Genomic DNA, 27,902 nt, shown 5'->3' on the forward strand with positions numbered 1-27,902 from the left:
TCACATCAAAAATGCTGATTCAGTTCAACATTTTTGCTGTTGAACTAACATTTTTGATGAGAGCATAAACTCCTATCTTTTGTGATGGGAGTTTATGTTGTATGTTATGATGTTCAAAGTACTTAAAGCTCAGAAATGTTCTCACCCTGTCAGCTTCTACACAGGAAAAGCCAGCAAGCCTCGCGCAATGAACAAACATTTTTCTCTACAAGGAGCTAAGGAAATAGAACCGTTTTTCTGAATATTTAAAAAGAGCCCTTAATACTGTATTTTCATGTCAATCTTACTAAATAAATAACCCATATTTAACAGAGGTGGTACATAGCACACAATACATGGAAACCACTAAGTTAGACAAATAAATAAAACATACTGAAATTTCTCGATGCGCCATAAGAATGGCAAAGTTGGTGAGATGGCTGCATGCGCAGGTGGTGTGCGTTTTATTGGAGTCCAGAAGTTTGCAGCCTTGGGTGGACCAGTAGCCCATCATGCTCCTCTCAGAGTAATTCCAGAAGGAGCAATTGGAGTTGAAGTAGTGCTCCATCTGCAGATAACAAGAGATATGGTTAAGTGTCCAAATAATTGACTTCCTCAAATTGAAGCACATGTAGAACACGGAGGCCATTTACCCCCTGCTCATACAAAGCATTTTTCTCCACCGATATGGATGAGGATTTCTTTTTTTTTTTTTTTTTCTCTTCACAGCTCTTATGAAGCAATTCATATGTTGTGTCTCATTTGGCACATGCTTGCCAAATCTACCCAAGCATGGTTGAGTATATGAGGCCTTAATAACAGCGAGGCATAATTGTTTGACGGCAAGTCTTTAGAATTGCACAATTTCTCTGATAAAGAATAGAGTCACGCATGGCCCTCTGGGAACTCTAGTGACAACTTTAAAAGACAAAAGATAATTGGTGCTCCAGTAATTTCATCCTAGATTGTAGGGCTAATCTAGGAGTTAATTTCCCCCTCTATAAAAGAAAATGGGTATCATTTATATCCCAATGTTGATTAAAGAATTAGTTTTCATTAAGAATTCACTTAGGTTCTAAAGACTCCTTTAATTTGATGTTCAGTGACTTAAATAAACTGCCGACTGACCTAGTCAGACATTTACAATTCAAATTGCAGATCTCGGTCTGCTGGCTGTTTTTTTTCATTTGACCCTTCATTCATTTCTACAAAGAGACTCACGTCAATGTGCTGCAAGGTGAAAATGACGGGGTCATTAATAAACACCCGGCTGGACTCTTTGTTGATCGAAGCAGCGATGATGTCAGAATTGACAGCCACCGTCACGTTGCGACCGTAGGCCTCGTTTGCCATCTTGATGGTGGCATTTTCTGTGCCGAGGAATTGGCTCAGGTTTTTGTACAGCACAAAAACTAGCTTGGCAACTCCTGCAGAGTGAAATAACAAAAACAAAAAAAAAAAAAAAAAAAAGAGAAAAGAAAAGCCACGACAATTCAATGAATGATCTTAGACATAAAACAGGAGCGACAAAATATGGAGATGCAACAATTCCAAACATTAAATTTAAACACCTAGGTTAATACTAGTGAAAATAAATGTAAAGTTTTGAACAAAACAATCAAATCACTAGGATAAAAACGACAGGTAAACGCACAGCTTCTTACAAATGTATTCACATCCCTTTGAACGTTTTCACATTTCTTTAAGTTACAATAAGTAGGACGTATTATTGATATTTTTCTGGGACAGACCAACTCAAAGTAGTGCAAATGTGCTTAATAAAAAGAAATCGACATATTGATTTAAATGTTTACCTATTCATCTTCGGAAAACGGGCAAGCCCAGTCAGATTTACTGAATAGTATCTTAATATCAATTTTTAAGTCCCGCTGCAGACTAAGTCAGCACTTCGCTATGCTCCGGCTATAAGCTAAGGTACGTAAGCGAGCATTTACTATAGTTTCTTACACCTTCTAACAGCTTTTCCTCCATTTCATAAAGTTCAGCCATCTTTCCAGCACCCCTCCTGAAAAAAAGCCTCCTCTTAACATGATGCTGCCAGTACCATTGTTTTCTGCAAGAAGGCAAAACACTCAGAGTTTTGGTTATTTTCATTACTGGGCTTATGTTAAACTGCAAACAGAAAATCTTATAGCTTTCTTTCCACATTTTACTTCAGTTTCAATGGCAGCTTTGGTGGTAGGATTAGTGTTATTCTGCTGGAAGATGAAACTATCAAATTGTCAAATCTTTTGGAGCATCTGACAAAGTTTCCTTCAGCGATTGTCCTGTTTAGGGTGATTTGATTTGTTAGCTTTCGGTGACGCATGCACTGAAGGTAGGAAAAAAAAACTGAGCAGAGCATCTTCTTCCACATGCTGTAAATTGCATGGATTGTGAGAAATTGTCTATTGGACTTCTTATAGCTTTCTTTCAATAGATGATGTTCTTTTTGCTACTTGTCCATAGCTATCCTGTTGGAAAATTCCTGAGCTGTGGATCTCCGCAGCTCCTCCAGAGTTACAATGGGCTTTTAGCCTGCTTCTCTCATCAACACTCGCCTTGTCTGGCTTCTCATTTTATTATCAGAGCAAAGGGAAGTGAAAACAAATGCATGGCAAATGTCTAAATTAGTCTATTTTTCTTTAACAACCAGGCAACATTGTCCTTTCCACTCTGGAGTATTTTGACTTTGTTCAGTCTGTTGTATTGTGACAACATGTACAAAAATGTCAACAGGTATGAATCATTTTGAGATTTACTATATTTGTGGTTGAAATCAGAGAGCTCAGATTTTTTTTTTCTTTTAATGCCGCAGCATGTTTCTTCACGTTCTCATGGAAACATGAAATGCTGCATATTAACGGAACAGATTCAATTTCCTCCAAATCACTCTCTTTGTAAGGCTCACCATTTCGACTATTGAGCTTGACGGTGTTGGCAGACAGCTGGATTGAGATCCCACTCTTGCTGGACTGTGGAAATTTAAAGTCCTGGACTTGGCCGTCTGTGCTGAGCACATACACATCCAAGACTGCCGGACACAGAGATTGGAGAGGGATTGGTTACAAGAGAAAAATTAAGAAACAGCAGGGAAAAGGATATCAGTCATTCAAGACTCTTTGACTCGGATTCCAAAGGAACAGGAAAAAAAGAGAAAAAAACATTAATACCAGGGCTTTTTTAAATTTTTTTAACAGACATTCTTACACAAACCGTTACAGTATGCAGAGCAAAGGACACATGAATTTGTCATGTGAACACTAAATCTTGGCGAGAGTGAGCGATGCAATAAAAATGTCAATCATAAAGGAATAGTTTTGTCCCCCCAAGCCTCCAGTTCATATGAATAAAACAGCTCTGAGGAAGAGAAACCTTCCACTTGATGGTGTAACAATTGAAGAAAATGAGGGAAGGAAGAGGAGCCTGTGGATAAACAATGTAATTTTTTCTGACTCCGCAGCAGGCTAATGCTCACATTAATGTATAGAGTTACAAGGTCTAGACACATACATTTATAAAGTAAGTGTGCGCAATCAGAGAATCCAGTCTATTTAATTGTCTGATATTCATCACTTTGTCAGTAAGCGACTCGTTAAACTTAATATGCACTTTTTTTCCTGTTCCCCCAGGGGCTTCAAGGCTTATTATGAAAACAAAGTTCTTTTTTTACGAGGCTGCTTTGTTTCCCTATGTCAGGAGTGACTCTTGTAATGAACAGAACATAATCAAATTAACTGAGATTGCACTGATCGCAAAGGCATCTCTTTTTCACTTACTTATATTGTCTGCAGGAACCTTGACAATTGCAGGCTCCATGAGGTTGTCGGCGAGGACAAAGGCACCCTCTTCCAGAGTGTCCAGTAACATGGTAGCGGCATGAGTTTGCTCTGTGCTGTTCATGTCGCGCCATGACTTTAGGGCCTCTGGTCGCAAAAGGTTGTCCACCGTGTCCACCATGGCCTGCGTCAAACCGGGTAAAACAGATTACAAAGATAAAGGTCTCAAACCAAAAAAAAGAAATAAAACAACTTACATTGTTCGGGAAATATCTACATGCAAACACTGAAATGAATGAGGGCGATGAGAAATCATATTTTAAGGAATTAAAATAAAACATATTCATATCGCCTGAGCCTTTCCGTGTTTTTTTTGGTTTTTTTTGCACAAACTTGGATGTATTTCATCACAATTTGTGAGCAACAGAGTGTCAAAATTTGTCCAGATCTTTCAGGACCCTGATCACTGACCTCTGAATCCTGAATTCACTTGGAAGTCACTATTTTCCAAGCAAAACTGTCACTGACCCAGGGCCAGCTGATAATTAGTTGTTTTGAACATACTTGATAAACTATATATTTTTTTTAAAGTTTGGCATATATTTGTATTCATATTATCTCAGATATCCACAGCTCAGTAGTAAAAAGAGAAACACATTCATGCTGAAAGTTTGTAGTGCCAGTTTTATGTTGTGGGGATGATATTCTTGTTTTAAAATGGCCTAGTCAAACTCCATAACTAAATTCAGTTGAGAGAGGCTGTGGACTAGAATATCCAACTTTCTAATATTTTTAGTCTAATTTGAAAATACAAATGTTGAAAAAGAATAATAAGTTAAAAAAATCTGTTTTTCAACATGCAAGTCGGTAGAGATACACCCCAAAAGGTGGCTGGACAAAGTACTGGCTGAGGAGGGAATGATTACAAATGCATAACTTTTTTAATACATGAGTGACTTTTCACTTCATAGCTATCAATAAGTCGCAATAAAAGAAACTGACACTTGTGGTTGTAACATGATAAAATGTAAAAGCTTTCATAAATCAATTCTTAAAAACAAATATTTCTACGTGGCCAAGTTCTGAAAACAGACATTTACTGAATTAAAAGACAATTTCTTTGAAGTTGCATTTGCCCTTATGGACAAACTGCTAAAAGAGACGCACGGGCACATGACTGATGGCAGGGATTCAGTTTCTGTTTCAAGGACATTGCATCAAGTCAGACACTTTGGATCGCAGTATATTGAGCCAATCAGGCCTGTCTGATAACAGGATATTAAGAGATTGTCTGATGAAAGTAACAGAGGCTGCTCTCAATTAAAATTCTATAATTGCAAAGCTCGGTATACAAAAGTACAACCAGTCATTAAGTAACTCTCCAAAAGGACGTAAAAAGGTCAAGGATATTTGAGTGATATGCAGTTGTGAGTCTGTGTTCAGTGCCAAATCACTGGAAAGCTCAGAGGAGACTGAGAACAAATTTAGACTGGGTCATCCAGACAATCCGGGGTAAATTCAGGAAATAATCAAATCAATGCATTTAATCGCGCAATCGATGCCAGTGACGTCTGGTGGAAGGAGGGCGGGGTAGTTAATGTGATGTTGTGTCAGGTATGGCAGATGTCAGATACTGCTGCCTCAACATTCTCTGTTCCAGATCTTCTCCTGGTTCATTAGTTCAATAAATGTTGAAATTTGCAACGTTAAGTCTTTTCTAACAGTGTCACCATCCCTCAATTCAAATTTAGGTGTTGTGACATGAACGACAATGTTAAATGGGTGGATTGTGGTATTTGCTACGCTCAGTTGTTGTCCCTCCGCCGCTTCACTCAAGTGTGCATTTCTGTTGGCTGCCTAATTAGCTTGATCTATTTTAATGCTCTCCCAAAGGAAAGATTTGGATGGGCGGGTCGTTGAGGACAGGTTGTTCCTAATGCATGAGGGATATGGGAGGACAAAATACTTCAATGTTTAGATGTTGATAAAGAAAAAAAAAGGTTAATATAATATTTGACTTATAACCTCTAATAAACAAATGGAGCTGCAGATAAATCTGTGTCCTTGTAAAAAAATAACTGTCACCATTTATACTTTGCATGCAGTGAAAGGGTCAGGTGTTGGCACTTGATAGAAAACAACAATAATGAATCACATCTAAACAAGGGAACATTTTTACAAGAGCTCTCAGAAAACGAAAAAAAAAAAAAAAGGCGGTGAAACCTTCATCAAATGAAAAAAATGAAAGGCATGAAAGTACAAAGTATCTCTTTGAGTTGTGGTGTTATGCATCCGGGCGTGCGCCCCTCAGCAAACGCAATAAACATACAGGAGGAAGTGAAGAATGAATGACAAAAACCATCATAGTGATCAATGCAGAGAGGTGAGAGCGACACAGCAATACATTCAAAATAATATAAATAAAATAAATTCATAAGAAGCGCTGTTCCAGCAACTGGAGATGTCTTCTCCTTGTCTCGGAGCACACTTTGAGTACAACTGCGGCTGCGTGTCAAGCAGTGACTCAGAAAAGCAGGAAGCACAAGGAGGAGGAGGGGGGGAGGGGGGTACATGAAAGTGCAGTAGGTGCATGCTGCTGGACTTGGGCTGGGACACATACAGCAAGTATGGGGACAGAGGGAACAGCAGCAAGCAGAGTGGGCAGAAGCATTGCTTCAGTACCTTCATGTATGCCCTGCATGTCCGTTCTCGTTTTTGAAGCTTTGTTTTTATTTTTTTTTTTTTTTGTAAAGAAAAAAACAAAACAAGAAGAACAGATGAGAGGTAATTTGCACTAAATCATTTGTTTGGATAAAAGATGGGTAGAAAACAAAGACATGTCTGATATATGGATGTACAAACTTTTTTAATAAATGAGTGGTGCAGCCACTCCCCATTGCCTTGTGCCACTGACCTGCTTATGAAGAGGTCTAAGAATAAAAGTGCTGCCACTAATATTCATTACATGCTGCATTTCCTTCCCCGCTAAGTTAGCACATCACAAATAATTTATCCCACCATATTTTGGCCATTAAAGTAAAATCAATGTTATGAAACACAGATCTGCTAAAACACTGTAACCCCTTTCTTTCTTTGTTTTTTTTTTTTTCCATCAGTCGGTTGACCTTCTCTCCCATTCTTTTCAAATTCTGGAAGTCTTACAGATTTGCTTATCTTGACTAATTTGAACGTTGACCTGCCTTAACAAGATTTAATCTTGACAGCTAACATGCTTTTTGTCTATTCTCTTGAGAATAGATAAGAAGGTCGACTTGGATTCTGATGCATAAGGAATTGACGTTTTGTTGTCATGGTTACCTTATTGAAGCTTCTTCCGGCAGAATCCTTCTCACTGGGCCTGTACTCCTGCAGCTGAGCATCGAGGATGTCCACCAGCTGCTCCATCAGACGCACAGAGGAGCTGACATCACCAGCGAATATCGGGCCTTTGGTGTGCTTGGCTAACTCGTTGGCCAAGTTAGCTGCGTTTTCACCACTGCGGATCTGCATTGGAAGAGAGTGAATAATGAGTGCAAAGGCCACGGCTGTTTTCAACCCGGTTTGTAATATCAATCACCACTCGAATGAGCCCCCTACACCACTCTTACTGTACAGTCACTTACAGTGCACAGCAAATATATTCATGTCCACTAAATTCTTTTGGAACAAATCAACACTATGCAGCTCATAAATATGAAAAGTGGCATTTATTTGTAGCCTTTCCTCTGATCCTCCAAAACAAAATCAACTGCAGCAGGCTCAAATCAGAAGTCACATGATTAGTAAGTAAAGTTTACCTAGCTCTAGTTCTGTGAGGGAACTAAGAGATTGGTCACAGAAAATTAGTTGACAAATGTCATCGTATACAAGAGGAAAGACAAGTCAAAACTTGATCTGTGGAGAAAATTTAAAGCTGGGTAGGGTTATAAAATATTTGGCCAAACTTTAAACACCTTACAAAATGAAAAGATAACAGCAAACTCTTAATCTACTCTAAGACCTCAATCTAAATAGTCGGATTATGCTTTCTTTAAAAATGCTTAATACACTTAGCAAAGTTTAATAAAGTAACTAAGAGCAAATAGGGGTTTACTGAAGTCCGACATTGCGTAAATATTGCTGATATGTTACTATTTACTATGAAATAAAAAAAAAGAAAAAAGCATGGACAGGAAAATGCAAATGTTTTTTGTACCTAAAATTTACTGTTGCAAGATTTAAATTTGTCAGTAAACAAAGCCTTAATCTGCAAGAATTAGCCTTAGCTGGCAGGCCAAATTAATATCATTCTCAAATGTAGTCAGGCAAAAAATAAGTCCGGGGGGCGTTATGGGAGAGGGGTAGGAAGAAAGTCATTAAACTTATCGCTTAAAGTTTACTGTGAAGAATTTATAGGAGACAGCAAACATCTGGGCGAAGGTGCTTTGGTCAGCTCAGATCAAAATCAACCCTTCTAATCTGCATGCATGCTACCACTGCACATCACCTCATGAATGCAGTATCTTCAATGTTAAACATGGTTCTTACAGTGTTGCGCTACACAGACTTAAGGCCATGTTCACTAACAATACAAAACCCTTAACAGGCAACCACATTTATAATTCAGTTTGTTAAAGTCTATTCAAATTAGAACGACTCAAAGTCCAGACCAAAATCCAATCGCAAATGTGTAGGATAACTTCAAGATTCATGTTCACTGACACTAATTTGCAAAAAAGGTGCTTGTGCAAAGCATTTACTGAAGGACTCTAAATAAAACTGTTTCATACTGATCAGATTTGTTTACCAAGCAAAAAATGTAAAATGTAAACTTTCTTTCCATTTTAAAATTATTGACATGGTTGTCTATGCATTAACATCCGTGGTTGTAATGTGCCAAAATGTGAGAAAGCAAATATGTGTATGAATATTTCTGCAAGGCACTGTGCATCACTTTTTTTAAAGCTTATTTTACAATTTTACCTGACCTGAGATAATGTTTCACACCCCTGTCATCTTTTAAAGCTCACAGAAAGAGTTTAAGTAATAGCGGCCTTTATTTGTTGAAATCGTCATGATAGTGACACAATCAATCCAGATGCACATCTACGTTATTGTATTATCCTGTTTTCAGCAACACATTCCACTTATAAAAAGAACAGTGAGGGACGCTTGAACAAACCTTCTGGGCCAGCTGGTTGACCCAGTGGGAGGTACAGTTGCTAAGATCAGGGCCCTTTGGGTGCCAGTCCCCAGTGGAAAGAAGACATAAATAAGATGCCGTGCCTGGCAGGAAAAACAAGGAAAGATTTGTCAGGTTGAATCAACTCAAATCACAGACCGTTTTCCAAAAATTTATCCACAGGACCACAGAGGAGAAAAGCACAGATCAGAGGATGATCCTGTAAGCCAGAATGACAGTCATTCAAATGTTTTGATTTCTGGAAATATTTGCTTTCTCCTCTGCACGCTTTTATGTCAAAGTAGCAACTGTTTCCTGTCTTCTAATCAGTCCTGTGTCTGACAAAGTCGAAGCATGATTTCAGACACAACAAAAGAAGGAACACAGGCCTCCATGTAAGCTCAGAGGAATACATGTGAGCCGGCTTTCTCTCCGGCACACATTACTTAATCAAATTTAGACCTAGAATTCAAAAGCTAAAAGCCTTACTCTGTACCAAATTGTTGTCACTTAGCTCAGTAGCAGCTTTCTTTGAAAATAAAAATACACTGGTATGCAGGGGTATCAGCCAGATCTGACAAACTCAGGGATGTTCTCTTGAGATGCTTAGGGTTTATCGTACACAGCGCGCCCACATCCCTGCGGTGAGACAAAGCCCTGTTTACCGCGTGTTCCCTTGGGACAAGGTCGCTCCACCAGCATGCCCCTCTGGGTCTGAGGCCACATTATGTCTCTTTTCTCAGTGGCCTTGCAGAACCGCTCAGGTAAGGGGAAGGACTCCAGAGGCGGAGGAGAAGTCGTCTGTGGGATTACAGGCGGCGGCTTGGGTGCTCGCCTGCTGCCCTCCTTAAGCACCGTTGTGGTAGTGTTGGCCGCACCCCAGTGTGCTGTGGTTGTTGTAGTGACGGTCGTAGTTCTCTGAGGCTGTGTGGCTGTAGTGACTTCCGACAGAGGTGGTGCTGTGCAGACAGACAGGGGGGTGGGGGGGGGAAGAGAATTATGATTTGGTTGAGCACTGACATTTGTTGTGTGCAGCTCAGCGGAGAAACCATGAGATTTATGAACTGTGCTTTCAAGGGAGACACATTTGTACATTTAGAGCAAATACAAAGGAACAGTGCATGAAAAATAACAACCAACAGGTGAAGCTACTTGTTGGTCAGTTCAGCTTGTTTTTGTTTTGGGGGGTAAGGGGGTATTTCACATGTATAATGTACACATTTTTAAAAGCATAATTGGAAAGTTTAAAGGTTTGGTCCGCTGTTCTTTCTAGGGCTACACAATATAGTGGTAATATTTTATCAGCAGATTATCAGTGTGTGCAATATTCACTTGGCAAAGCACCGCTTGGCGTCCAATAACTGTTGACTAATATATTCCAAGTCTTATGAACCTGCATTTTAAAAGCTAATGTGATATTTACCCAGTTGGACAGAGCATTACGGCAGCAGATGTTCACACTAGACACAAATGACATTGCTCAAAAATGCTAAGGCCACAGAGTGATGGAGGGATGGATGAGAAAGAAAGAAAACAGGCAAATATCTCAACTCATTTTGCTACCATCATTATTATCGCCATAATATTGTCGCAATATTGTTTTTGCATGTGGTCCTAACTATATCTCTTTGATATCAATACAGCTGGTACAGGGAATTACAAATTCACACCCCTTGAAATTATTTTCATTTTCTAACAAGCATACGTGTATTTTATAGGAAATGTTTATTTCAAAACACACATTAATTAATAATGATAGCTTTACAGATCTAGAGAATTTGCTGCCCAATCTTATATCAGAATAGTTTATGCTCAGACAGACTGGATAGGAAGTATCTGTGAAAAATAAATGGTTAAATTCTGACAAATGTACTTTGATGTAAGTTGTTCCATTCTACATCTGTTTGTATGTTCAGCAGCTCCCCTGTCCCTGCTGAAGGAAACATTCCCACAGCATAAAGATACCAGCACCATATGTTCCAGTCAAGATGGACTGGCATTTTTATATAGATGTGCAGAGTTAAACATTTTGATATTCTCTCTAATCTAACCTCAGCATTTTCCTTCTTTGTTATTACGTTCCTGACATAGCTTGTTGCATTTTTTGCAAAAGCCATTGTTTTTGTGCCAAACTTCATTAAAAGCCTGACAAGAGAAACACAATAATATTCATTTATTAAAAGATTATCCGAACTTGGTTGTGCATACCTGCAGATCCTCCAGGCATGACACGAATCTCTTGATTCCTACTCAGACTAATTCCCTCTCAATGTGGTTTGTCAATTCCTGTGAATGAATATCTCTTTTGTTTGCAGTTTTGCCGCACTCTTGATTTTGAATGACGGCTTGCAAATGTTCTTACAAATGGCCTTGACAAAACAGCTGAAGTCAATTCCAAACTTCTGGGTTTGACAACTCAAATAACATTGATTCCAACTTTTAGAATTCCTAAACAGTAGTAGAGTACAAATGCAGGGCACACTTTTCAGATTTACTGTACCAGACTTAATATTTCATTTTCACAACACAACTGTGTAGATTTGTCACAACATGTACAATAAAATAGAATGAAACTTATAGCTGCAGCTCAAGTGGCAAGAATACTTTTACATAGTGATGTAAACATTCTTTTTTTATCTTAAAATGTAATGTTTATATATCTCCCCTGTATTACCTCCTGCATTTTTTAAATACTGCTTATTTGAGTTGGTGAGTCTGATGAGGAGAACAGTAATTAGAGTAACATCCTTTTGGCAATCATTCCTGTCTGGAAGAGTTTGTGGCACGGCTAATTAAATTTCACTGGAGCAGCACCAACCTGTATGTATAGCCACAGTGCCAGAACATTCATTTTACAGTTTCTTTCAACCACTGATACTGTGTTACAGTGGCTATGTCGTAACTCATGCAACGCCCAGGGCAAAACCAATATGTCTTAGTCTAGAGGTAAAAAAAAAAAAAAAAAAAAAAAAAAGGAAATGGTGCACGTCATAACATCAGCCACTAAGGAAAACTAAGAGGAAGTATTTTATGAGATTCACTGGAGCAGAGTGAGTAAGTCTGTATTTACATTTTATAGAAGGCAAATATAAGAACGTTTTATAGATGAAATGTTGATACCTTCCTGATGTGAATCCATTCCACATCAGCAAACGCTAAACAAAACCATATTCCCCTGTCAAAGATATTTGTTGGGTGAATTTAAAAAGGATAAGCTCCATCAATCAAAGGAGGTCTGACTGGAATGTGGTGTGCATACTGAATCTAATCGTGTTTGAGCACTTTGATTTCCTCCATTAGGCTGCCTGTAGAGCATGCAGAGAAAGTGAAGAGGTGCTGTTACACTGCTTGAGTTGAACACAGTCGTCCTCAGTAGCGCCACGCAGCAGCAATGAAAATACGGATGAGAGAGAGCCACAGTAAGAGAAAGACAGCTGGGATTCACAGGCATATCTAGGACGAGGGTAAATGAAAGGGGTTTGTGTGAAGAAAAAAAAAATAGAGGTACGCAGAGGCAAAGGATGATGACAGAAAAATTCAGAAACAATGCGGCCTTGCTCACTAAGGAATGGACAGTTTCTGTCTTCGTGTGGATTGCAGGAGAGGCAACCAGACCCCAGGCGACAACACTTCCATATCTGTTGCCTCCATTGGATAATGGGTCTCGCTGATAGCAACCCCCAATCTCCTACCAATGCACACACACCCACCCGTACTACTATCACCATGGGCCCCACGGTGTGGATGAAAGGCTTCAGCACAGTTGAGCTGAAGGGAAGTCGCCTTTGAGGCTCTGGGCTACCTGTGGCGAATTAGGCTCTATTGACCAGAGGAGACGACTGTGTGCTCCCTCCTGTTGCGGGCTCGAGAACCACACAAACACACGCAGACAAACACAAGCAGGAGAATGTGAAGTTGTACACAGATGCCTTGTGGTTTTGACTGCAAGCGGCAGGCGGATTTGCCTGGCTGACTTTACCTCACCCTCCTTGTCTTTTTGTTCCTCCTCCCCTACCTGCATCTTTTTTTCTTTTTTTTTTCTCAACACAGAGAAATGCTCAACCATAAAGCCTGTCACAGTGACTGAGAGACAACCTGTCCTTAGCGTCCTTTCGGCACCAGCATTTAGTTGGCTGGGAAAAATACTTGTTTCTGCGACACACTTAAACCCCTTCTGTGCTCTAACTCTTTGTTTTTATGACTCACAGCAGTAAAAGCAACAGCAATCCACAATAAATCTAACTTTTGTAACATTTTGGCCTAAATTTACGTACATTTATGATACCTAGAATGTGTCCGCAGAGCATATACAGTAAGTTAATAGTCTTTCTTTTAAAACATCTGGGTTGGAGTCGTTTGGCAAAACTCCAGATGATTTTCAAGAATCTGTGAGGCCCTCCAAAGGTTTCCTGTTTCCAAAGTATGAAAGATAAGATCTCAGACTCCATGGGTCACGGGGTGTTGGGATTTACAACACCGACAGAAATAAAATGAAAATGAATCGCTGCATGTAGGCATGATTTAAGATAAAGAGCTCACAGCTAGAGCCAATAAATCAGAGAGCCATCTACTGCAACCCAAGTGCATTCCTGCTGCATGTCAGCTAACAACTGTATCTTGTCTAGTCCCTCATTCAACAAGGCTGCTCGTTGTGACTGAGGGTGGGGGGATGTTGGGTTTTACTGGTTTGTTAACAACATGAATAAATAAATATTTTTCAAGTTTTTTTTAATGTTTTTGTTTGTTTGTTTGTTTCTACCTGCAGTCAGCATTGGAAAGGAATAGATAATGTTTGGGTAAGTTAACAAGAAGCTAAAAACTCTGGCGTCAGAAATCCTGAAAATTAACATTAAAATTGCTGTAAAGCAGCGTGAACGCCACTGGATGAGGTTTGTGAAAGCTTTAAAAATGTCTTTAACGCATATAATTTGAAATAAAAATCAAACCCATATAGATCTTCCCGTTTTAGATAAAAATCCAAAAGTGTGTACCACAGTTTTAAAGAGATTTATGTCACATCGCTCCCAAACTTTAAAGTTTTCTTACTGAGATGTTCGAGAATGCAACGCAGATTAAGAGTTGCCCCCTTTTCCACTTGCTGCTGAGCACTGCAAGTCAGCAGGAAGAAAAGAAGGTTCCTGCCCTTTTTTCTACACTACAATGATTCACAATAAAAACAAAGTCAGCTGTCTGGAGAAATTTGTGGTAGCAAAAATGCAGGCAAGTCATGTCTGCAACACCTGAAGGAGAGCCAAAAACCACTCTTAACGCTGTTGTAACACTACAGCTTGTAAGCATGCAACAGCTTGTCTGAGTAATTAATCAGCTAATACTAGCTTGCTATGCAACAGTAATGAATATTCTGCATATACTTGGAAAATATGTTGGTAGGTCAGTATTTGCCTTAAATACTGACCTAATACTACTAATAATTTTACTACGTATAGGTCAGTGTTTAAGGTAGTAAAAATATTTAGATTTCTTAATGACTAATGGTGGGGAAATAAAGAAGCCAGATAGACGAACTGGGGCGGTGGCTGCTGTGGTACAGAAAGAGCTGGTTTTCAGTCTTTGATTGTGATTAAAAGATTGAAATGCCAGGAACAACTGGCTGAAATGAGTTTCCATTGGAGGGTGACAGAATTAGAGTGAGGAGTCCAATAGAAAAAGTACTTGCATCTGATCAGATTTCCGCCTGCTAAAGGTTTTCTAAGTTTTCCCTCCGTGACCCGTTTCCCCACACAACACGATTTTATGAATGTAAAACTTAAAAACTAACAAAATGTAATATTTAAGTCTACGAATTAAAACAACACTATAGATAAGATTCTTAGAATATTTACATTCATAATGCAAGTTTTACTTTTTTTAGGAACAATTGTTGTGTTTCTGAAAAAAAAAAAAAAAAAAAAACTTGTTAAAATCTCAACTGGTGTATCTCTATTAATAAGTTAAAAAGGCTCTGCACTGCAAAAGCTGTTGATATAGGTTCACACCACAGCTGAAAACAGCTGCTCTATAAAGAACCTCATTAATGAGGAATAATACGAGGCGGACATATTAGATGAAAGGGCCACTATAATCCCGTTGGTGAGGTTTTCATGTCATGTTTACGATGCAACATAATCCTCTTTCCTGCGTGAAAAAGAAGCTAATGTGAATGTAGGCTATACCTCCCATTGAGAGTTGCACATAAACAATGCAAGCCTCTCGGACCGCTGCTTTTAACGTGTGTGGTGTTGTTAGCTTGCATTTCTGCCAACAGCACAATAACCTTATTACCTTTATGCTACAGCTTGGTTCGGTTTAATCCAGTGAAAGCAGGAAGGAAAAACTTAAGATTTAAAAAAAAAAAAAAAGGCCAATCCACTCAGAGCTGTTCAAGTTGATATGTTTATAAGTAGATCGTATGACGGATAGCTATTGATCTTTAAGCAATGCTGCAGAGGACTTTTTTTGTCTGATTCATAACATCTCGTCTTCTGCTGGGGCATCAGACGTCTGACACCGCCAGATGCATTCCCTGTACAATATTCCTTTGATAACATCAAAAGAAGAGTTCCACTGTTTGGACTATATGCAGCAAAAACCAGGACAGGATTCTTGATTATTATATCTCCGCTGAGCTCAGCCCAAGGGGAAGCTTCAATTAGCTGTCACAGAGTGTGAGTGCATAGACTGATATTCTCCAAAGTACAGCCAATAGTCAGGACAGGCTTATTCATAACCTCTTTGTATGATTCGATGCCCACACACTGTTTCACTTCTTGGTGGTTTTGTTATTACCGCTGGGGTTTACAGGTCTGGGATCGATGACAGAAAACAAGATTGGAATCAAAAAGAAGAGTGTGGCTCATCAAGTGTTGTCAGGAAATATGCATACATGTACAGTGAGAACTTCAACACACAGAGACACCCTCACATACGCACAATCCCCATGCTTACATGGAGCCTATCAGGATTGAGTACTCGTGTCAGAATGACAAATGGAAGATGACAGCAAGTGTGTCTGTTATATTATGTCTAATAGCTTTACTGACTCTGGATGGTTGTTCATCAGCGTAATGTCTCAGGCACATTACCAGGTGCCGTTTATCTTGTGACAGAGGAGGAAATCGGAAAGGAACACGCATGAGAAAAAAAAGTTAAAAGAAACTTTCCATCTTCTTTCTTACTTTCCCTATTTTCTGTGCTCTTGCAGAATAACCTGGTGGTGATATTAGGTGCAGTTTCATACAAAAAAAATCCATCTCTCTGTTCAAAGAGAGGTAGTCTGTAAATCTTCTGCGCTAAGGTAAAACGTCTGTCCTTTTCAACATACAAAAGGAAAAATAAACAAAAGGAGGCCTTGCTAGAAGTTTTTAGCAAGCCAGTGGGTCATCTGACAATTCAGGGTCTTGATCTACCTCCTAAATGTGCTTGGGCAACAAAATAATATAAATTATGCATTAAGAAATGACTATTGACCACACGATTTCTATTGTATGTGCTTATGTTGACAGGAACAAACTTCAGTGTGGATGGCGGTATTTTCTGTACAAGTGAAGTGTTTAAAATGAAGAAAGAGAAAGTAAAGAGATGTAATACACTGTTTAAAAGGAAGTCATATTTCCTATGACAGATGACTTACGGCACATAACAGGAAGGCTGAACAAAGATAAAATCTTTGGACTAGCTGATATCTGTTAGGGAACATTTTGTATTTATTAATGTTTTAAACCGTTTAGAACATTACAGTAAAAAAAAAAACTGACCTAAAGCTTCTAGAATATACACATGGAAACTGCAGTTTCAGTCATGCTAGCTGGGCTAATAATACTAATCACCATTTTATGGTAAAACAACAAAAAGTACTCAATGAGTGTTCTCTTTGTTCAGAATATTGGTATAAAAAATGCTTTTTGGAATACGGTAGCTCAAACATCTGCTCGTAATATGAATAATTAATGAGCACTTAAAAATAGTGAGGATAGAACAAGTATTTTGAAAGCTGTTTCCATGTTGCAGTTTCTAAATGTGAAAATTAGTACAAGTAGGTCAAATCTTTACTGTAAAAAATGGAGATTAGAAGCAGATCATGAAAAATGACAATGATAGGCTAACAAATATTTGCTTTCTGGATGCAGCCAAATGCATCCAAGTTCATATGGAAATAGAGCCGTTACTGACTATGAAACAGTGTAATGAGTTATATCAAGTTTGTGATGCATTTGATATCTACCAACAATAAGAAAAATACACACAAAGGAAATTGGATTACACATCTTTCTCTCTGGATCGCATGTGTAGCTGTGAAAGGGAACAATGCGTATGATTGCTGGTGTATCAGCAGTAAATATGAAGAAAGCTGAGAAAAAAAAAATCACATAATTTCCCAGGAGCCGTGTCCTTGTAAAGTGTGTTCAGTACACATCCATGTCTTAGGAAACAAAACCTAATAGCTAGATTATGTTATTTACTGCTGCCTCGAACATTTCGCTCTCTGACAGTGCCAGTGCGTGGATTAATATGGACAGAGGCGAGGCAGTGCACTCCACTTATATCCACGCAACTGCAAACATGTACACATTTATATACAGCACTACAGACAAAATAACACCAAAGTCAAGGAAACAGACTCAGCAGCTGTCAGACTACATTTTTTTTTTTTATCTCCTTCCAGTTTTCTGTAACTGTACGTGCCTCAAATTTCAAGCATTAACTCAAAGTGTGCCAAGCAGACTAAAAATGTAATGCAGTGCATGATGGAGGTTGGTCACTCAGGCACAGACGTAGAAATAAAGACCTCAGACTCAGGCACACATCTGAGGGGCTGGAAAATGCATAAGCACGTGTGCACACAACAGCATAGCTGTGTAGAACAGAAATACCCACACAAATCCACATATGCACAGATTAGAGAAACACAGACTCCCAGAGACACAATAATCAGACTGTGTGAAATAAATCTCCTCAAAGGCGTGTGTCAGGCAGTGATGGGGGACCATTGTGATGTCTGAGTAATAATTCTTTTAATACGCCTTGTTTCACAGTCTGACTATAATCAAACAAGAGACTGGATCCCCTTGGCTATAAGGCTCAGTGTAGCCATAATCACTACCTCTCTCTCCCTCGCTCCGCTTTTATGTAAAGCGACGCTTTATGACGTTTTAAATCATAATCCCAGGTTTGCTGGTGCTTGAATGCTTGTATGTTGTCAGTGGGTATCATTTAACAGCACTCTGTACAGCAGTTTAACTTCAGCCATTGACACATTTCAAGGGGAGAGATTACGAGCAGCTTGAGCTTTTGATAAAACATCATGTTTCAGGTGGGTTCGGGAAAGCAGTGTGAAATGGCCTTTCTCGTCTGGCGCTACCTATTGTCCATAATGTTTTACGCTGGAGAAGAACCAAATATTACATTTCAGGTCATGGACTGAGGTTAAGCACTGAAAAGCCTTCAGTTGCATGTAAGCAAGGGCTGGTATGAAGGTCTCACTTTGTGCACAGATAACTTTGTGCGAAAATAATGCACTGCCATATTGACAAAACGGTATAAAACAAAATCTAACTGCTTTTCCAACTAGTTTTAAAAGAGTGCTACTCTCATAAGAGTGATGGATGGCACTACTTAAGTGACCAGACTAAACATTGAATGTCAGTGTTTTTAGCTGCCTTCTCTATGCAGATGGAGTAAACTTGGCTTAGTTGACCACTTCCTTTTTCCGTTCATTAAAATGACTTTAAATCAGAAACAGAAAAAAAAAAAAATGGTTTTGAAACTGTAACTGACTAAAAATGTGGTATGCAATGACGCTGGTCACCAGCTGATGTCAGACAGAAAACTGAATTGTTGCCACAATGGCATCGGTCTATAGTCTGTGGTAATGTCACAAATCAATTGTAACACATAATCTGACTGAATCAAAATAAGTAAATGGAGGCTATAAATTTAAACAGGAGTCATGATAATTGTACTTTAAGATCTGTAACATCTTGCTTGAAAACAAACTTCACAGTTTACATGCTCACAGAGTTCCTTGACGTTTTTAAAAATCTGGAAAAATATATATATTTTTTGGCATTGGTCGACAATGCCATAACAAAGTTGAGTCCTGTGAGCTCCTACACCATTACGACAACAAGGGACAAGTTTTGAAAGCATCTTATTCTCTGCCGTCTGTTTTGTTTTCACTTTCAGAATTTCCATTGTGTTATTTTTTGTTTGTTTGTTTGTTTGAAAAAGCTTGATCAAATTAAAAAAAATTTCTGCCAATTTCTGGTAAAGTTTTGTGTAAAGGCGTTAAAGATTGACCAAGAAATCTGGGAAAAAACGAGTCAAGTAAAACTTGCCAGCATCTCAGCAAATTGAGCAGAAATTCCAAGACTTAGGGAGAACTTTGTTCAATAGGACAACATTCAGCAGGAAAATGTGTTTTGCGACCAAATGTGCTGCTACTCCTCCCTGTTAGCTAATTGGCTGCAGAAGCTCAACTAGCTGGTTGTTGCCTGGGTTTCCTCAGCCAATCATTATTCAGAATTGGCCTATAAATAAAGTCCGTCAAGTTGTACCAATTGTGCCCTTTGGCAATTTATTCACAAACACACCATGTCTGTGTGGAGGTCTTAAACTTTTTGCCATGTTAGCCTATTTGTTATTTTGTAAAACTTTCGTAAGTTTGTGTTCTGCTATAATGTTCTTGAATTGTCATTTCTCAGATTGGCCTTGTAGGAAACGGCTCCCATTTTTTGGAGTTGTGCAGCACATTTTTTTCTGTTCATGAGAATGAGGTTAGATGAATATTCATTTTTTTCTTCTTCTAGTTAGTCAGGATGTTAATTATTTAGGTGCCTTTGTTAAATAAGGTATTATTAGATGAGATGCTTCATTTGATGAATTGTGCATCACACTCCCCTATTTTCTCTTTCATTTTAGTTTGAACTTTTAGCAAGAAATAAACAGGGAAAATGGTAAATTTGTCTTCCGGCTTTGCCCATCTAGATTTATGTTATGCTATTACTGAACAATATTAAGAAAACATGACTGTCAGTGTTATTGCTCAATATTAGAACGGCGGTATAAACAGCAATTACCCCACATTCACTCCAGCACTCATTTTCCATAACCACAATGCCCTCAGCACTCTTACAAAGTTTTAGCATCTTGGTCACCAGGATTAATACTAGAAGTGAGCATAAAAGGCATGCCAAGACAGAGTCAAGCAGATTGTTACAGCGTGAAACATTTGAATGCACGCACCCCCTAAAACATTATAGCCTACCAAATATTTCCGTGTTGCACAAATTGATATGGTCTTGATGAATGTGATACATTGTGCAGTCATTTGTTAGACTATTTTCCGCAAGACAAGCTTGGGGGTGTAACAATTAGCACACACAGGAAATCTAGAATTAATGATTATTAAAAAAAAATGACAATAAAATGTTGCCAAACATTACAATATATAACAAAATGACTGATTAGGTTTGTTGGCTTGTGCAGTCAATTAAAATCAATGTCATTCTGACAGTAGATTAGGTCAAGGAGAAAGAATTTGCACTCAAATTGGAAGCTAAAGAGATTTTCCTTATCAGAATTACTGAGTCAATCTAAAATGCTTCCCTTTAAGGAAAGGGGAAAGTAGAAAAATTACTCTCTTTCCAGTTTTGAAAAAAAAAAAATAAACCCTTGCTAGACATAAAGCTGCTGAAGCACTTGAAACATTATTTCTGAATGTCAAAAGTATGCAGTGTGATCCCTGATCTTCATGTGCGTGATGAGCATCCTTGTCCTGTTTTTGTATTTATAGTTTCCCAGGAGGCAGAGCTCTGGATTTACTTAAATCCAGTCATTTAGAGTGAACCGCTCCCACCAGGCTTTATTTGAGTAGTCTAGCTATGGTCTTACCCTGAATTCAGGAGAAATAGAAATGTGTATGTTTTACTCGTGGCCATGTCTCGTAGCAGATCATAGAGGCGCAAAGATCAAAGTGAGACAGAGGAAAAAACAAAACAAAAACAAAAAAAAAAAAACAGTTCCTACAAATAAGTAGAAAGTAAACAAAAACTAAAATCTGATCACAGTGGCAAGACAATGGCAGAGGGAAATAATAGATGGAAGTAGACAGACAGAGAGAAACCATAGCATGACAAATAAGGCAGGAGGACAGGCAAACAAAAACAAAAAGGGTGATTTTCCACATCGATAACCTCTCCTTTCACACCGCTGTGTCCACTTGGGCAGCTGACGGGAGCTTAGGGAGAAGGAGGGATTGTTGCTCAGGCAAACAAACAAATTGGCCGTTTTTAACACGTCCTGGACCCTGGCGCCGTACAACTGGTGACTGTGTCATAGAAACAAGTCATTGCCATTTTCCCTGAGCACATAAAATGGCTGTAAAAGCTAGATGTTGAATTTGATTTTACAAAACACATGGAAATGGTTTTCACCCAGTGGTAGTGTAGACTAAGGCTATGGAGCCATGTGTTTCAGAATTGCCAATTAGGTTTCTTGAAAGAAAAAAAAAAAAACGATTGGCAACAGATGGAGCTATAAACTATGAGTAAAAAAACAACAACAAATGAATTAAGAAATGAAGGGCTTTGCATTTTGGCCATTGTTGTAATAGTTATGTTTGGAAACTCAGCATAATGACAGAAACATACAACAAGAACTACAACAACCACATCTTAACAACAGTTTCTATGTAGATGACTCTTCCTTAACATGCCCTATCGGCTTCTTATTAAAGAGTCGGTTGTTCATTTCACTCTCAACTACTGCAATCTATGTGGAAAGTGGTCATCATGGAAGACAGTAACACAACAAAACTTAAACCATCTGAACTAACCACTGGAAAACCAATTAATGCGTTACTGTAGAAGACATCCTATTTTCTGGATAAGCACACACGTGAGATTATTGTGATAGGCCTAAATGAAATACTAAAATAACACTCACTAATAGAAGACTGCATGGTTGCCATGACAACAGGCATTGGCGTTCATGTCAATGCGCTCCTGAATAACAACAGTGCAAAGGTATATTGTTATCCATGTCTGCAGCTGCCATTTGTGCTCCGCTCTTTGATCCATGATAACACTGCTAGCTTTTGTGTCCCCTTAAAGTGTCACTGACACCAATAAAACCACTTGCAGGAGACTATAAATGCAGTGTCGATGTGTCCGTCTGTTGTAACTGGGTCAAACCTCAGCACCAACTTTTGACGTGATCAGGGCAAGTCAAACCGTAAACAAATAAGGTTGAGTGCAAAGAAGCGGAGGACATTGTGAACGATTTCACCGAAGAGTTGAGCAGTTTCGACGAAATGGAAGTGAGAAAGGATGAAATGGCTGAAGTGTATGAAATGGAGGTACAAGTTTTGAAGGGGTAAAGTTTTGAATTGACACAGAATGGAAATAAATAAATAAATAAATAAATAAATAAATCTGTGTACACTTATGTTTATGTTTGTCCCAATTTCAAATAGAGGCTGCTTTATTCCTTTAAAACTTCCATCTATCTGACTGACTTTCCTTATTGCTGCTCTAAATATTTGCATGCACAAGTTAACCTCTATGGAAGCACCAAAGAAGACAGGAATAAATCATTGTGCTGCTTATTAGAGACCTGTGTATTCATCAGACTGTATGAGGTAAGCTCTCTAGGGTGACTGCTAATGCATACAAGTCACACACAGTTATAGCAGCTGAGCATTTTTGCATTGTAAGGCATTTTCCATACATTGAAAATACAGGGCATCTTCTTGACCACATGCAGAGCTGTAAAGTTAATTGCCAAGTCACGTCAGTGAACTGTAACCTATAATGTCTAACAAATTGGATCATTTTTGTTCTTAAAATTGCCCAGGGTTCATTTGAAGTTGCAGCAAAGTTTAAAAATGTATGCATATGTAATGATGTTTTAACACTTAGGATTTGTGTGGGTCTTAATTGCAGCATAACTGAGATGTTGTATATTGGTGATTTTGTTACAAGAAAAAAAAAAAAAAACTTGTACAGCCTCTTCTGTGCCCCAGTAAAAAATAGTAAAAGTTTTGTATACATGTTTGGTTAAGAATTGCCTTAATATTCTTTAATATGCGACATCAGAATAGACTTTCTTTTCAGTATAAAAATATAATGAGTTTTCCTGGGGATACCTCATTTAAGTCAATTTAATCATGTCATTTGTACCATTCAGTGTCGTACGATTTTCTTTTACGAGTTCCGATATGCAAAGAAGAAACCTTGCAGTTAAATGAGCGGATTACGGGGCTGCTGCTTCAAGCCAAGAGTGAGACTTGCTGACCCATTTAATGTCTACTTCCAGTGAAGCCGCGTTTTGGATGTGACCCCATCTATTCCTCCATAATCCTACAAGAGATGATCTTGTCTCTAGGCGGGCAAAATTATCAGAGGCGACAAGAACTCAACTGTCTGTCACACAGTGCTTAAGCATCACTTTGAGGTTTTGCTTTAAATGTCAAGCCAAATCAAATGGGTTAGATGTTTGTCCACTTGAGAAATATTGGGGCAGTGTAAGTAGAAGCTGCATGGCAAATTCTGCGTCAGCTGTTTTTCTCCTAAGAATGCCCCAATAAGTTACCCTCTGTGCATGCTGCAAAATTCTTTTTTGAAGATATATCTAATCCTCGCATTTAAAACAGCTCTTCCACATCTTGGAAAAAAAAAAGCACACTTATTTGACTTGCTAAGGTTTGAGTGAGTGCTGAGCTCATTGCAGCAGTTATAATTTTGAAGTAAGGTACATACAAAGACAGTCATGCATGTAATCTACTAAGATTAGTTCAAAAATCACAAATTAATCTTTAAAATGTTTTTGGATTACATTTTAGATCATGTAGATTTCACTTCAATTTGCTTTCAAAGTTCTGCACTCTTTTTACACCAAATTGCTCAAACACATTGTGCTTTTTGATAGCTTGTTTTAGTGCCAAGTGAGGCAGTCAAACGAGCATCAAGATATTAAAGAGAGGGCGTCCAGTGACAGCAAGAAAAAAAAAGTGCCATCATTTATGTGTCAACATCAGCCATGTGGGAGGACAAGTTTATTGACAACTTGATGATCATCCTGGACCATTCTGGCTCACTCTCATCGACTTCAGCTCAACATACATTAGTCAGCAGCAGGGCCAGACTCAGGTCTCATTTGTCAAGAAGAGAGAGCAAAGTCCTTGTTGACATTAAAATAAAAATGTGTGCCCCCAGGAGGACATATGCTGTGTCAGCTAGAGTTTGCAAAGCTCCCAAGCATACTCAACAGCAAGCGAGGATGGGGTTATTACAATGGTCGGGAAGTCTAACTGTGTGTTTAAGTGAGTTTTCCCACTTTGCAGACAAATAACTGGACTGCACCAGACCCCATTTAAAACATCTGATTCTGCTGTCGGGGATCTGCGTCAGTTCAACAACGAACAGATCAATTGAGCATAAAGCCTGCTTGCCGTTGCTCAATCCATATCAGCGAGGCTAAAAAAAAAAGAAGACTCTTTCTTAACTTCTGCCGGATTATTTCACAGCCAGTAAACAATAATTTTCTTCCAAAACATGCAATATGAATCCATTTTGAAATGTTCTTCACACTACAACCACAAACTTTAAGCACTGCATGATTATGAAATGGGGTGGAAAAAAGATAAGACGTTTTGAATTTTATTTTACAAAAAATATTTGAAAAGTTTGGCAGGTACAAAGTATGTATCCTGCACTCCCCAGGTTAAGATCAATGTTTTCCAGAACTGGCTTTTGCTACAATTATACCAACAAATCTCTTGGCCATCTGTCTACTGTTTGCACATTTTTATTTGCAAGATAGCTCAAGTACAGTTAGATGGGCTGGAGATTATCTATGAATGCCAATTTCCAGGTCTTACCATAAGCCTCTGTCTAAGTTTGAAGTCTTTTGTGAACTTCAGTGGGCTTTCCTTTACTATTTAGCTCAATGGATGTTTCCATTATTCTTAACCAGATTTCATGTCCCTACTGAGGAAACGAAACATCACAGCTGCCACAATGAAAATAGTGTTTTCAGACTGATGTGTAGTGTAGCTTTTGCAACAATTTTCTTTTCATTTGACAGTTAAGAATTACTTTGTGCTCATAAGCAATACAATATGATCCAATGAAGTCTGTTTCTGTAATGTGACAAAATATATAAAAAATGAAACACTTTCCCAAAGCACTGTAAATTAATTATTATATGGTAGAAAGGTTAGAAATGTTCAAGGTTTACTTCCAGAAACCTTGAAGCACACCATACATTTTCTAGCGTAAGTATGTAAAACAGCTGCTAATTCATAATCTAAAATAAGGGTATAAATTTTTACCACATTATCCTCATGAAATTATTTAATATTTCTTGTAAAATGCAAATAGTGAATTCAGTTCTGTCATATGCTAGGGCTTTGCTAGGGTACTGCTGTGGAGGAACATCAAACATTCAAAGGCGGAATAATAACAATTCTAGCTGTGGCAGTGGATTCCTGGCATATTACTTATTACTTCTTCTTTGAAAACTGGACTTTATTCTTTGTCACAGTAAAGCCTGCCTCTTACTGGCTATACTGAAGCTGTTCCACTGACTGAACCCAATTTAGCAGCCTTAGCCCACGACCTATCACTACCAAAGTGGACGAGCAAACATATTAATAAATATCGAGCTTCCTGATAATCTGTGGAAAAGTTGCTTGACCTCTGTGGCTCATCACTGAATGTGTTGGGTATTTCTTGGGCTTAAGATTCTGGGTGTGAAGGGGATTAGGATAATTGCTGTTATTATATTCTCAGTGCAAGGGCTATCACAGGTCTGGACTAGCTACTTCTCTGCTCTTGACAACTAAATTAAAAACATGTGCAGCTGATGTGACCCTGGATGATTGATCCTTCTCCCTCGTGTCTAACATCTCTTTCCTAGGCGGGACCTTAAATCCTTACACTCCTGTCTCGGAGGGTGAGATGTTTTTTCCTCTTTTTAATGGCCAACAGAGATTTGGAATTTCAGCATTACTCGGGGAAGGATCTCACCTTGCCCTCGGCCAGACTTTACACCTGTCCTGGCATGCACATTTCCAGAGTAGCAGACATACTGTAGCTCAGCTTCTACCATCTCACTCGACATGCTAGCAATAGTCCCCTGAGCTTTAGCATCTGGTGCTCTGGGAATGCAGGGATGGTAAACCTCTCCAAATCCCCTGGATGCTGATCCTCCATGATAAGGTAACTTGCTTCAAGGTGTTGTTTATCACTTCAGACAGCCTCAAGATGCTTTCCTACTCAGAGCTTTCCTGAACATATCTTTGACATATAGGGTTCTAAATTAAAAAATCAGTCAGTTATGGCACCTGATAGTACATGTGGAATACCAAAGGTTCATCAAATGCACTTGTTAGGAATTTAAACTTTTCTGCATCATGTTTACATGTACTGTCTGTAGAAGATGTGTATGCGAGGCTAGTTCTTACCATGTGCTGGGTCAGGCGGGCCAAACTCCAGGTTGTACCTCAGGACGTAAAAGTTATCCCACACATAGAGCTGGTTATCTCTGGGATTATAATCCACAGCTGCAATGTACTGGTACTGATTGGGAAAGTGGATATCGACAAATTCCCCACGATTCTGTTTGGTGTTATAAACGTAATCTATCAGACTTTTGCTGACCTCGCTTTCATTGTCTTCATAGGTGGAGCGCACAACGTACAATACTCCACAAACCATGAAGGCATTGGAGGCTGAGCGCTTATCATACGCAGTTTCCCAGGTAGCCTCAAACCGAAGCGTGTACGGGTTCAATTGACTGATAACCATCATGCCATTGTTCTGCTCAGTGGCGTAGATCACCCAAAGCCCGTTCTCGTCTACCGCCAGGTCGATGTCTGTTTTGCCTCCCCACTTGTAGGGGGACGTGTCGTGGTAGTTGGCGTTATTGATAATGGCCTCGCCACTTTTGATGCGAGTCCTCAGGTCAAACTTCACAATATTGCGCGTGCGCTCCTTGTTGAAAAACACGGCCCCGTCGTAGACCACAAATCCAGTCCCGTCCACCCGGTGAGGCAGCTTGTAGGTGATGGTCTGCCGGGCGTTTTGGACGTCATCCAGGGAGGAATATTCGATTAATGTGTCTGTCCTATATGGAGTCCAAGGCATGAAGTAGATTTTGTCGCCAGCTTGAAGCGGGTCTTTGCACCAGGCCCCAGCTTGTTGCTCCACCTCAAACCGAAAGGAAGGGTCACCGACAGCTTTCAGAGTCCCAGGACAAAGAAAAACTAGCAATGGGAGAAGAGTAAAATGAGAAACAGGTACAGGTTAAAAGGTGAAACATGAAACTAGGACTTATAATCACAACATGTTCTCTGGCATCAATTTCTTCTACATAATTTCTAATAAAAGTATGAACAAATATTTATGGGCATTATGAACAATCACTATAACAATTTTAGTCATGTGCACAAAAAGAAAACAAAATACAAAAGTTATCAAGCAAATGATTAAATTGTAATATAAAGCTTGAAACATTAAAGGTTGGCCTCAAACATTTACTGCTGACTAGAACATAAAAAAGGGAAGGGGGTCGAATAGAAACATAACCTAATAAAAAACTGGTCAGTAAACAACAACAGAACTAAAGAAAACTAAACAAAAGAAGTCACTTGGCAATAGATGGTAGAGGTTATGACAGAGCAGGAGTCAGCCGAGTCTGCAAAAGTGTGTGTGCGTGTGTGTGTAAGTGTACTTGGATTGTCCTCGAGTACACCACCCCAATGCACCAGAAATGTTTGTCTTTACAAAGTGGTGCAGATATCACAATCGTTGCATTTTAAGATACTTTAACTAAGGGTTTGTTGAGGTGTTTTGGTTGTTGCTTTGAGGTATAAGAGGGATAAGAATCAACAGACAAAAGAGAAGCAAGTGGTCAAGATGAAAGTAATGTTGGAGGAAGAGTGAGAAGGGGGAGCTTGGAGAAAAGGGGGACAGTAGAATGCA

The 27,902-nt window shown here is 38.9% G+C and overlaps 1 protein-coding gene across 5 annotated transcripts in view; it reads right to left on the reverse strand.

The window, feature by feature from the left end:
• adgrl2a (adhesion G protein-coupled receptor L2a) overlaps positions 1 to 27,902 on the reverse strand; it is a 125,597-nt gene that overhangs the window by 27,273 nt on the left and 70,422 nt on the right. For all 5 annotated transcript variants that reach the window (XM_014996796.2, XM_088005014.1, XM_088005015.1 and 2 more), the window contains 8 exons: positions 26,384 to 27,184; positions 9,585 to 9,878; positions 8,920 to 9,023; positions 7,077 to 7,262; positions 3,759 to 3,942; positions 2,891 to 3,013; positions 1,201 to 1,406; positions 374 to 547 (listed from right to left, as the gene is read on the reverse strand). In XM_014996796.2, the coding sequence (XP_014852282.2) occupies positions 374 to 547; positions 1,201 to 1,406; positions 2,891 to 3,013; positions 3,759 to 3,942; positions 7,077 to 7,262; positions 8,920 to 9,023; positions 9,585 to 9,878; positions 26,384 to 27,184 (2,072 nt within the window). The remainder of the gene's footprint in view (positions 1 to 373; positions 548 to 1,200; positions 1,407 to 2,890; positions 3,014 to 3,758; positions 3,943 to 7,076; positions 7,263 to 8,919; positions 9,024 to 9,584; positions 9,879 to 26,383; positions 27,185 to 27,902) is intronic.

This window comes from Poecilia mexicana, unplaced genomic scaffold (genome assembly GCF_051168715.1).
Source record: "Poecilia mexicana isolate PSO_F unplaced genomic scaffold, ASM5116871v1 scaffold_4, whole genome shotgun sequence".
In the NCBI taxonomy this organism is placed as follows: Eukaryota; Metazoa; Chordata; class Actinopteri; order Cyprinodontiformes; family Poeciliidae; genus Poecilia; species Poecilia mexicana.